The sequence below is a fragment of the Sinocyclocheilus anshuiensis genome, unplaced genomic scaffold, assembly GCF_001515605.1.
Source record: "Sinocyclocheilus anshuiensis isolate Anshui unplaced genomic scaffold, SAMN03320099.WGS_v1.1 scaffold306, whole genome shotgun sequence".
In the NCBI taxonomy this organism is placed as follows: domain Eukaryota; kingdom Metazoa; phylum Chordata; class Actinopteri; order Cypriniformes; family Cyprinidae; genus Sinocyclocheilus; species Sinocyclocheilus anshuiensis.
In genome coordinates this window covers 1,293,933-1,305,959 of record NW_015544175.1, presented here as the reverse complement: position 1 = coordinate 1,305,959, position 12,027 = coordinate 1,293,933, and the positions used below count along the sequence as shown (strand labels likewise).

General features: G+C 35.8%; 1 protein-coding gene across 1 annotated transcript in view; it reads left to right on the top strand.

Annotated features, from left to right (window-relative positions):
• nbas (NBAS subunit of NRZ tethering complex) overlaps positions 1–12,027 on the top strand; it is a 158,103-nt gene that overhangs the window by 67,549 nt on the left and 78,527 nt on the right. Inside the window, exons 33-38 of the mRNA XM_016496323.1 lie at positions 2,115–2,228; positions 4,513–4,670; positions 5,372–5,443; positions 8,194–8,367; positions 8,890–9,003; positions 10,735–10,858. Coding sequence (XP_016351809.1) covers positions 2,115–2,228; positions 4,513–4,670; positions 5,372–5,443; positions 8,194–8,367; positions 8,890–9,003; positions 10,735–10,858 — 756 coding nt within the window. The remainder of the gene's footprint in view (positions 1–2,114; positions 2,229–4,512; positions 4,671–5,371; positions 5,444–8,193; positions 8,368–8,889; positions 9,004–10,734; positions 10,859–12,027) is intronic.

Sequence of the window (12,027 nt, the reverse complement as noted above, 5' to 3'; positions counted from 1 at the left end):
TGCCTATAGCCTTAGTAATCCTGAAGACATTGATTAGCTTGTTCAGGTGTGTTTGATTAGGGTTGGAGCTGAACTCTGCAGGACTGCGGCTCTCTAGGACCGAACTTGCCTACCCCTGCACTAACAGAATATAATATGTATATTTTTCAAAAGTTTCAGTAAGCTTTTTTTTTTTTTTTAATAGAGAAATTAATACTTTTATTTAGCAGGGACATTGAATGACAATATTACTGTTTTTGGTGAAATGAATGCAACCTGGGTAAGCATAAGAAACTTCTTTCAAAAACATTAAAGCAATCTTGTCAATTCTAGATTGACAAGACTATCAAATCACCAAATCACAACATTGTTGTACAGTTCAATTGTTGAATATCTCAGAAGTGATATACAGACCAAAATTAGCATTTTAATGGGCGATACATATATTTGATATGTTTAATTCTAACTTTTTTCATGATAGCTTTTTTATGTTATGATAGCTTTTTATGTAGAATTATCTAACATATCTAGTTAATTCTCACATCAAAAAACATGGAGTTGGTGCCTCTGAAAAAGTCAAGGGACACTAGAGTGCTCCCCATTTGTGGAAGTATAATTTAACGTTCTTTCAAATCTCTTTCGGCCACTTATTTTGTGAGCCAGCATGGATGTCAGTCGTTTTCTCATAAGTGAAGCGATCGGTTCTTGTGTTGGTTGCAGGGGTAATTGAGGTGATTCCAGAGCTCTGACTCTCTTCTCTTCTGTGGATGTCAGGCAGATCAGTATGCAGGACATCAGAAGCTCTTCTTGTCGTATATAGTGGAATTGATTAGCTCTCTATGAAGTGACTGGGTGTTTGCCGTATTTGTGTTTGATGTATTCACCTTGGCTTACCCTCGACTAATGGCCGTAGGGCTGTTTTGTTTGTGCGTGTGTGTCAGCGCACCTGGGGCCTGTATCTGCACTGGCATACGTTAAAGGTGAAATGAGGAGAAACGGAAAGCTATGAATACTCCTGATATATCAAGACTTCCATGTCACACATAAATCAGTTTGGAATAAGGCCACTTCCCATAGTATCGACCCTTTTGATTTTACTGGCGAATAATCATATCCATGGGATCGCAGGCGTTCGCGCACATGTGCACGCTCACTCTCCTGCCTCCTCTCGTATTACTGCCTGTCTGGCCTTTGATGCTCGACACACACTTTAATGAAAAAGACAACCCCTATCACTGTTTTCATCAGGCTTCGTGGTCTTTTTTATTTTCTTATTTTGGACTGAGATCAGAGCTGTGTAAGAGAGCATTCTCTGAGATGTGATTGTGATATTTGTACATCGAAGCAGCCATCCAGGAATTTATCAGAAAAACATCTGAAAGAAAATGAATTTACTTTTGAGTAGTAAAGCGATGTTTTATGGCATATTTGTTCATATATGATAGTGATCAGATCCTGACAGAACGTTGAGGAGTTTAAGAGTGAACTTTGAAATGAGTGACAATTTCTTTAAATTCATCTGAACTGAAATGTAATAATGTGCTGCTGATGATAATAATAGATGGGTTTAAAGGAATAGTTTGTCCCAAAATTGAAAATTTGCTGAAAATCTGCTCACCCTCTGTCCATCCAAGATGTACATGAGTTTGTTTGTTCATCAGAACAGATTTGGAGAAATTGAGCATTACATCACTTGCTCACCAATGGATCCACTGCAGTGAATGGGTGCCATCAGAAAGAGAGTCCAAAGTGCATCAGTTAATGTCTTGTGAAGTGAAAAGCTGTGTGTTTGAAATAAACAAATTAAATCAAGACGTTTAACATCAAACTGTTGTATACGAGTCCATATAATATCCAAAATGTTGCTTTCTCGAGTGAAAAAGTTTTCTTGTCTGAATCAGGAAAGAAATATTTAAAGTTTAGAGTTAAAATGCCTTAATGATGGATATGTTTCTCAGCAAGTGATGTAATGCTGAATTTCTCCAAATCTGTACCAATGAAGAAGCAAACTCATTCATCTTGAATGAGAGTGAGTCAGTTTTCAGCAAAGTTTCATTTTTGGGTGAACTATTCCTTTAAATGTTCCAGAATTTGTCATGTCTCATAGTTGTGTGATTGTTTTGGTGTTGGTCTAGGTGATGATGAGGCCAAGAGGAAGGGTCAGGTGCTCACGCTGCTGGCAGAACAGGCTCTCCGCTGTCAGGACTTTAAGGCCTCTTATATCCACTGCCAGGATCTGATGGCTGCAGGTAAGCTGGAACAGCTTGACTCTAAATCTCACTTCACTTTCTACTTTGTTTTAATCCAAATCAGAAATGCACTGCAGATTTTCTGGGATCAGGCTTTTGTATTCTTGAAAATCTTGAATCTTAACTGTTTTAAGAGAAAGATCCCCTGATTACAGTAATTTTATTTATTTATTTTTGCTGTTGCATTTTTTTAAACCTATTCAACCTACCTCACCTCCTCTTTGCCATAGTTTTTGCATAGTAACAGACAGTAATATATTTCTGGCCTTGTTGCATTTATTATTGATAGGACATTTGAAGCAATGACAGGAAGTGATTGGAGAGGAGTGAGAGCAATAAGATCAGGAAAAGGACCACAAATAATCACACACAAAACCATTCATGATCAGTATAATTCTTCTATTATTTATTATTCTATAATTTACACAGAAACGTAATATACGTTTCTGTGTAAATTATGATATTTGCTTTAAAAAAATGTAACAAACACATTTAGAAACTACAACAAGATTTGTCAATTTTAAAATATAATAATTAAATATACACCACCTTTCAAAAGTTTGGATTCAGTAAGATTTTTTTAAAAAGAAATTCTACTTTTATTTAGCAAGTTCATTAATCAAAATACTTCTTTCTTGTGCACCAAATCAGCATATTAGAATGATTTCTGAAGAATGATTTGACAATGGCTGCTGAAAATTCAGTCTTATCTTCACAGTAATAAATTACATTTTTAAATATTTTAGAATAGAATGCAATTTTAAATTACAATTATATTTCCCAGTATTACTGTTCTTACTGTACTTTTAATCACATAAATGCAGCCTTGATAAGCATAGTCTTTAAAAAAAAAAAAAAAAAAAATCTTACCACCCCAAACTTTTGAATGTTACTGTGTGCAGACAGTAATATAACAAATGCAAATGAAGAAGATTCAACAAATAACTTTAATGAGGGTTTATCTTGTAATAAAACCAGATGGTTAAAAACCATCATCAAAAGAGTCTGCAGGGTTCCCACAGTATTTTTAAGTGTGATCAGCAGACTTAGAAAAGCCATTTCATTTTCTAGTTTGGCTAGAAGTTGCTCTTTGTGAGTGCAGTCTCTTTAAAATGATTTTAAATCATTATCCACAAACCATTAAAAAGACATTGAAATGAATTATTCAAAGGTATATCATCCCTACAGCATCAGAATCTGCTTGCAGACTTCTGGTGTTTTCCTAAGTGAAGTTTGAATAACAAAATGTTTTGAATGTGATCAGCAGGGCCATCTTTATCATTCCAGTCAGATGCATCTCTAGTCGGAGCTCAAAGGGGTTTTATGTGTGTGCGCTTGTGTGGTGCTGTTCACTCAATGCGCCATCAGATATTGGAAAGAGACTGGTGTTGTGTGCATGTGTGTGTATATGCTTCAGGCTGGGGTAGATTAATGCAGGCTTGAGAACAGAAGATGTGCGAATCTCTGATTGCTATCGGCAGCAGTCTCACAGCCTCGCTAACATCAGTGTGGAAAATGGGTTAGCCCCTCTCCTGCTTCACTGTGTAATTATTCAGTCACTCATGGAGAATAAGGAAGAGAGGGAGAGTGCTAGAGATTAGAAAGATTTACTGAATACATGAGGCAATAAGATCCACGGATGGAAAAACAAGAATAAAACTGCAACAGATTCTTGAAACTATGCTAGCTGAAACCGCAGCGCTACAATGGCTGGTGCTGAAGCAAGGGATTGTGGGGTTTGCTGTTTTTGTTGCTGCTCGGCAGATCTATCTATCTATCTGTCTATCTGTCTGTCTGTCGTTCTTTCGTTCTACATTCTGTAGTTCTATCTATCTCTCTGTCAGTCTTTCTATCATTCCTTGTTCTTTCGATTGTTCTATTGTTGTCATTCTATCTATCATTCTATCTATTGTTCTGTCATTCATTATAGACTGTCATTCATTATTCATTTAAACTTTTAATCTACGTTTTGTCAAGCCAGCATTGATTGACAGACTTTTGGTTTCTAGTTGAAAATTATTTGTATAGCAGCTTCTTTCTTCCATTTTCATTCTTCTTCCTTAAAATCAAATTCAAATTGCAATTAAATATTCATGAATTGAATTGAAATTTAAAAGCACTCGGGCCCTGGAAAACATTGGTTGCTAAGTGCTCTCTTTGACAGTTTTTACATTTTGACACATAAGAAATGCCTGACCGCCTCCTTCAAAGTCAGTTTGAAATCTCATGTCTCCTGGATATGACTGCTTTCTATAATTTTTTCTTTCTCTTTTTCTTACTCTAGGCTATAGTGATGGTTGGGATGTGTGCGCTCAGCTGGGTCAGTGTGAGGCGTACTCCCAGCTTTCTGCCCGTCAGAAGCTGATGGCGTTCGCGCTCACACACTGTCCTCCCAGCAGCATCCAGAATCTGTTAGCGGCTTCCAGTTCCCTTCAAACGCAGGTGCCTTTTTGTCCACTTAGATATATTGTCCCTCTAACTATTTTATATATGTGTAGTGAGATATGCTTGCTAGTGTCCATGTAGTGTTTTACATGTAGGCCTACATGTAATATGTCCAGTTATTAATAACCAGTAATTGATACTTCAAGTTAAAAGCTAACTCCTGATCTCCACTGCAGTCATAGTTTAAAACCCCGGGATGCCTCATATATTTATAGCTGGAATGCTTTGAATAGTTTTTCTATAGAAACATTTGCCAAGTTTCCTGCTCCTTTCTTCTCTAGTTTCTGTGTATAGTCATATGTTGTGTTGGACACAGTATGCATAGACAGACTTAAAACGGAGCTTTTAACTTTTAGAAATCGCCTCCCAACACACACACACTATTACCCCCTAAGCCCTCCTTCCAGCTCAAGTCGCCTCTATCTCCCTCTGTATTGACTGCTTTGGTGTCAGGCTGCTTTCAGGACAGACCTAAAGTAGATTTACGTATACCAAGATAGTTTCCACATTGAAACACTCAAAAGAAAATCTATTGAGGGATGGAATAGTAATTTAAATAAGTTTTACTGCCATGCCAAGTATAAATACTGCCAGAACGATTAAACATTTAAGAGCAAAGAGATTTGAAGAGAGAAAAGGTATTGTGCTGAAGGGCAGGAATGAAAAAGTCAATGCTTCGCTCTCCTCTCCTGTCTTAGGTTCTGTACCAGGCTGTAAATTACAAGATTGATCCCTCTCAAGCCCAGAGAACAGGCAGCGAGCTGTCCGAGGTAAAGAACAGCGCTTCTGCATACATCATGTCAGAGATCTTTATTTAGGAGTGACACTTTGAAGAGCAAATATTTTTTGCCAATAAATATTTGAATAGGCCTGTCACGATAACAACTTTTTGTTGTGCGATATATTGCCCCAGAAATAATTGCGATAAGTGATATTATTGTCATTTTAAAGACCATTTTATGCCACTGAATATATAATCATAATATAACAGCATAATAATGCAAGAAGGCCTATACTCTTCCAAATGACAACAAACTTAAAATTTTTAAGAATATTTAGATCATGGAAATTAAGTATCAAAATATTAGATACCTTAAAAAACCTGAATAAATGGTAAATAAACATTTTCTAACAAAAAGTACAAAGTAGAAAAAAAGAAAAATGCACAAAGAACTTGTCTGGAGATTTTTCCATCTACAGATTTTTCCCTGACCTTCGCTTCTCTGTAAATTACAAGATTTGGACATTTTCACTTAGGGGTGTACTCACTTTTGTGGCCAGCGGTTTAGACATTAATGGCTGTGTGTTGAGTTATTTTGAGGGGACAGCAAATTTACACTGTTATACAAGCTGTACACTCACTACTTTACATTGTAGCAAAGTGTCATTTCTTCAGTGTTGTCACATGAAAAGATATAATAAAATATTTACAAATATGTGAGGGGTGTACTCACCTCTGTGAGATACTGTATATATATATTTTTTTTTCTTATTTTATGTCATTATTTAATGATACTTTAATAAAAGACTTTTTTTATTATTTATAATAACATGCACTGTTAAATCATTCACAATAGGACCATGAACCTGCAATAAAAAAGTAAAAAGGGTCAATTTGGGCTTCATGCTGTCTGTAAGCTTTCTTTATACATTTTTACATGAGCACCAATGCTTCATTCATGGCTATAAAATAGTAAAATCTTCTCCTGAATCATTACATTATAGTGGGCTTTAAACGCAACCTTTGACTGAACACTGAGTTCAATGCCTCAGTAACAGACTCTCTCTGCATTTTTCATACGGTGTAAATATAGCTTCAGAGCTCCGCTACGTTACTCATAGCAAGCACTGTTTTCACCTCACCATGAGAAAAGACACCATAGACGTGTTTAAAACTTCATGTGCACACAAAAATACATTTGCGTAAATGTGTGTGCGTTGTGTATCTGCTAAATGTGCATTTTACATTTACATTTACATTTAGTCATTTAGCAGACGCTTTTATCCAAAGCGACTTACAAATTTAAAATAGAATAGAAAGTGTTAGAGTTAGAGGGTCAAATAAAAGCATTTAAAACTGAATGAAGTAGTGATGAGGTCAAACATGTGGTTTGGCTTTGTACACAGTCATAGTGTTTCTGACATTTTTTGAAAAGTTCACCTAGCATCGCGGTAACATGTAAATCCACATTCGCTTCAGTTTTTGTCATGTTGCTACAGTGAGAAGGCGGTGCTTTGCTCCACTGATGGCGAAGCGCTTTCTCGCTCAGGAGTCAATTTACTTCTCTGTGCCTATACCTTCATTTATAATGCATGTCGAGTTTCGCTCGATGTGATGACTATAGTAGCGCTTTTGTTTGTTTTATAGGATTAAATGGAAATTTCTGTCCCTGCTGGGATTTCCTCCAGTTTCTTTGTGTCTGTATTTTCCCCGCTGGGTAACACTTGCCTTAAGTAAATTAGCATACTTGTCACCTAATTGCAACTTGATAACATTTACAGCCTCTGATGAATGATTTATTAATCACATTTACACAAAGTGTTTGCTTGTAGGCCAACAATTTTGGCCATTTTTGCAATTACCATTTTACCCAAGTTTGCATGATTGGACTTGACTGTGCATAAACAGCAAAGAATAAAGGTCCAGACTCCCCATGTTGATTTTGTTGTGTTTAGAAGTTCAATTCTGACACAAACCATTTTTAAATCCATGTCAGATCTTAAAGCCTGATTTGTAGCCTTGTTGACTGTTCTAGCCTTAAAATCAATCAAACACCAACATGAAATCAAAATTGACCCTATTTACTTGCACTGTGTATTGTCCTGAGTATAATATTTATTAAATTGTAAATAAATATAATACTTTTATATTTACATTTAATTTGAATTCCTGATGTATAAAAATGTATTTGCATTGATATGAACACACACGCACACACAAAACAAAAAACCTCCAGCCAGCTATGTTGTTTATATTGGGTATTAAATATAAAATGGGTATTAAATATATACATTTAAAACATAAAAATAAATAAATGAAATAATGAAATTAAATATATCTCTAATAATATATAGTGCAATTTAATACAATAATAATTATAAATATAATCTTTTTTTATACATCAGGAATTCAAATTAAATGTCAATATAAAATGTATTCACTGATATATATGCCATTGATATTACATGTATGAAAAAAAAAACATACTCCAGCCAACCATATTCTTTTGGTTATATTGTGCATTAAATCACAGCATCATGGTCCTGATTTGTCAGGTCTGTTCCCTTTTATTTATAATACACTTTTCGTAAAAGCTTCTTTTGTTTCGCAGCAGTTTTACAAAAAATACTGTCTTAAAACCCCTAGTGAGAAAATCAAACACTGTCTGTAGAAAGAAAAAAAATCCTACTGTATATATATATATATATATATATATATATGTTGTTTACTGTAGTTCAGCTAGAACCGCTGTAATTTGATCAATACGGCTCGTGTGTAACCTTTCTTGGCTGCCCATAGCAGACCGGAGCTGCTGTTCCTGGATCAATTAACCCCACAGACCTGCTGCACAGAACCACAGCCCGCACTATAGAGGTCCTGACCAACACCACCACGACCACCAGAGCCGTGCTGACCGCCGTCAGCGACTCCCATTGGTGGAGGGATTCTCTCAGCTTACTTCGCCCACTGCATGTAAGTCACATTTAAATTCAGCCTGAAAGGTTTTGTTCGCCACTCTCTGAAGTGTAACCGCGTGCCTCGCTCCATTATGCATCACTCCTCTTCAAAACACAACCTCAAGGAACAGGTTGGGCAAAGCTCAACAGTGAGACTCGTCTGCACTTTTTTTTTTTCCGGCAGATTTTGTTAGGCCATTAAAACCTGGCATGATTGAACGAACTTCTCCCCGGCCGACGTCTGCGTGTGTCTTTGTGAATCGGTTGTTTTTTTTTAGTTCTTGCTTCTGTGAAATTTGCCTGAGTCCTTCCTGTGAAACGGTCGATGACAAGCTGAAGCTTGTGCATTTCTAATGCCCTTCCATAGTGACTGTCTCTCAAGGCCAGAATCAAAAACTCCCCCTGTCCTTGGCAGAAGGCTCTGGCGCCTTATGAACGTTTATGAGCGTGGCTGAAACATTAATGGCTCCTGCATGAATGTCTGTGAATGTTTTATGAACATTCTATGAATGTTTAATGAATGTTTATCTCCTCTCAGGGACAAGCTGTGGAAAGAAGCCGTACTGGTACAGCCAATCAGAACGCAGATCTGGAAAGGCAGGGGTGCAGTCCTTTCTATGAGGAGCTGTTCAATGACCCATACGTCAGTACGGTAAATTTCACTATATCTCCTTCCTTCTGGCTCTCATCTGTTTGTGTTTTTCTCCTGCAGCTTTATTTTTTCCCCCTCTCTCTCTGTCATTCCCATGTCTTGACAAAATCTCAGCTATAATAATGTAAATACAAAGACATTTTGAGTAATATACAGGTCACTCTTTTCTGTGCAATGAATCTTAAGCTTTCAAGCTTCTAATCATGGATGTCAAGAGTTTCAGTGAATAACAACCAACTATTCTTTGCATGTAGTTGTCATATGGCTTTAGAAGACTTGGGATATAGCATAAATCTTGTAGACCACATTTATGTTTACTTGGATGGTATCATTTTGCTGTTTGACTTCCCTAGTTCTTATTTCTCATAAAAGTGTTACCAGGATATATGGTTGAGTTTTTGGTCAACTGTTCCTTTATATTTCAGGAATGTGCATGCACAAGTTCTACTTCTACTTCTTAAAAACAGAATTGGTTTTAAATAAAAAAAAATAAGAGAAAATGTCATCAGTAATTTTGGGTTTTTAATTAATAAGTCATATGATATATAATATTTAACCAATTTCTCTCCCTCAAAAATGACATACTTTAACATTCAAACGTTTGGGGTCAGTAAGATTTTTTTGTTGTTGTAAGAAATTAATACTTCTTTCATTTTAAATTTGCTTTAAATGTATCAAAATTAAAAGTAAAGATTTAAATAATAACTACTGTTTTTGTTAACATTCTATGAATCAAAGAGTTCAGAAAAATATGTATACTATATGTATTTAATATGTACAGTGGGTACGGAAAGTATTCAGACCCCCTTCAATTTTTCACTCTTTGTTATATTGCAGCCATTTGCTAAAATCATTTAAGTTAATTTTTTTTCCTCATTAATGTACACACAGCACCCCATATTGACAGAAAAACACAGAATTGTTGACATTTTTGCAGATTTATTAAAAAAGAAAAACTGAAATATCACATGGTCCTAAGTATTCAGACCCTTTGCTGTGACACTCATATATTTAACTCAGGTGCTGTCCATTTCTTCTGATCATCCTTGAGATGGTTCTACACCTTCATTTGAGTCCAGCTGTGTTTGATTATACTGATTGGACTTGATTAAGAAAGCCACACACCTGTCTATATAAGACCTTACAGCTCACAGTGCATGTCAGAGCAAATGAGAATCATGAGGTCAAAGGAACTGCCTGAAGAGCTCAGAGACAGAATTATATATATACTGTGTGTTTGTGTGTGTGTATATGTGTATGTGTGTGTATGTATTTTTATATATATATATATATATATATATATATATTATTTTTTTTTTATTTATTTTTTTTCTCCACACAATATTGCTGTTTTTTCTGTATTTTTGATCAAATAAATGCAGCCTTGGTGAGTACAATAGACTTTTTTTTCTTTTTTTTTTTTCTTTCTCAGAAAAATGTAAATATCCTACAGACCCCAAACATTTGATTGTATTTGGTCACAATAACACAAAACAAAATTCTTCTGTATCAGTGTAACAGCTGCTTCTAGGCCAATTATTACAGCCTACTAGGTGATAAAGTATAATTATAACATTCATCTTTGTTAAATTTAAAATTCAGTTAACAGGTATTGGCTTCCGTCATGTAATAGATATTTTAGGTAGAATTTCAAAGCTTTATGCAAAAAATGTCAGAAGAAATAAGCCAAAACTAAAGTGTGATATCCCCTGTTCTCTATTAATTTTTCAGTCCGAGGATGTGTATTCCTCGTACAACTACACCCCTCAAGAAGACTTTGCTGAAGTTTTACTGCGGACAGGCAAACTGGCTGAAACCAACAGTGAGGGACAGAATCTCTTTCCTGCAACTGAAGGTAGTGCTCCTCATATGCAGTATTCAAATATTTGCATTTAAAATCAACTCTAATCACGGTGACTACTGACCACACCCGTCCCATTTAAGCATCCGCCATCAGTCTCTCATCACCCTCTTGTTAGCTGCCGTGTCCTTGCTAGGAATACTGTAATCTTTCACCCCCGGGGCAGATTCTCAGGTATCAGCCGTTCCTCCGCCTGGCCTCTTGTCTCCCTGATGTATCGCCACTCGCTGGCTACATGTCTGGAAGAGTAGCGTCATATTGATTAATTAATGTGTACTCACCGCAAGCAGACAGCAGTAAATAATGCGCACCCTCCCGATACAAGAGAGATAGCGGCTAGTCAAAATATCAAGGCCTTTTGCATCAAGATGGATGAGGTGAATGAGAAAATCAATGCGGAGTGATGGGAGGGGTGCAGGAACTTTGGTGGAAGAATGCAAATAGCGATTCTCTCCTTACCTCTTCCTTTTTTTTGCTCTCTTTTAATTCCTTCAGTGTCACTGTCGTTCAGTTGCGCACGGCAGGCATAAAGTCACCTTCGTGTGGGAGAACGTGAGATGAAAGGAAAGTGCTTATGTCGGGCTGATAACGCTAAATTAATGACCTGCACATTAAAACGTATGCTGAATACACTTCTTCCTATAAGAACAGTCATGGTTCTTTGCTCTTGTTTAGGTATTGCACTCATGTCCTCTCTAATCTCTGTGCTTATGTGCGAAACGCTTAAAGGTTATGAATTAAGGATGCTTCCCGCTGCTGATATGGTCATCACGCTTCTGACTATGCAACAGTATTTATAAATTAATGAATAAATAAAATAAAACTACGTTGATTTCTACTTGCAGGACGGAATAAATATATCAATAAAATCTATATTTTACATGCTAAAATATTTTTATATTAAAAATATTAATAAATAGAACTATTTATTTTGGTTTATGCTGGATAAAATATCTAAATTAAATGTAATTATTTTTATACATTAAATTATATTTATTTATAATTATATAAATACATGATATAAATTGTGTGTGTGTGTGTGTGTGTGTATATATATATATATATACTGTGGGTACGGAAAGTATTCAGTCCCCCTTAAATTTTTCACTCTTTGTTATATTGCAGCCATTTGCTAAAATCATTTAAGTTAATTTTTTTTCCTC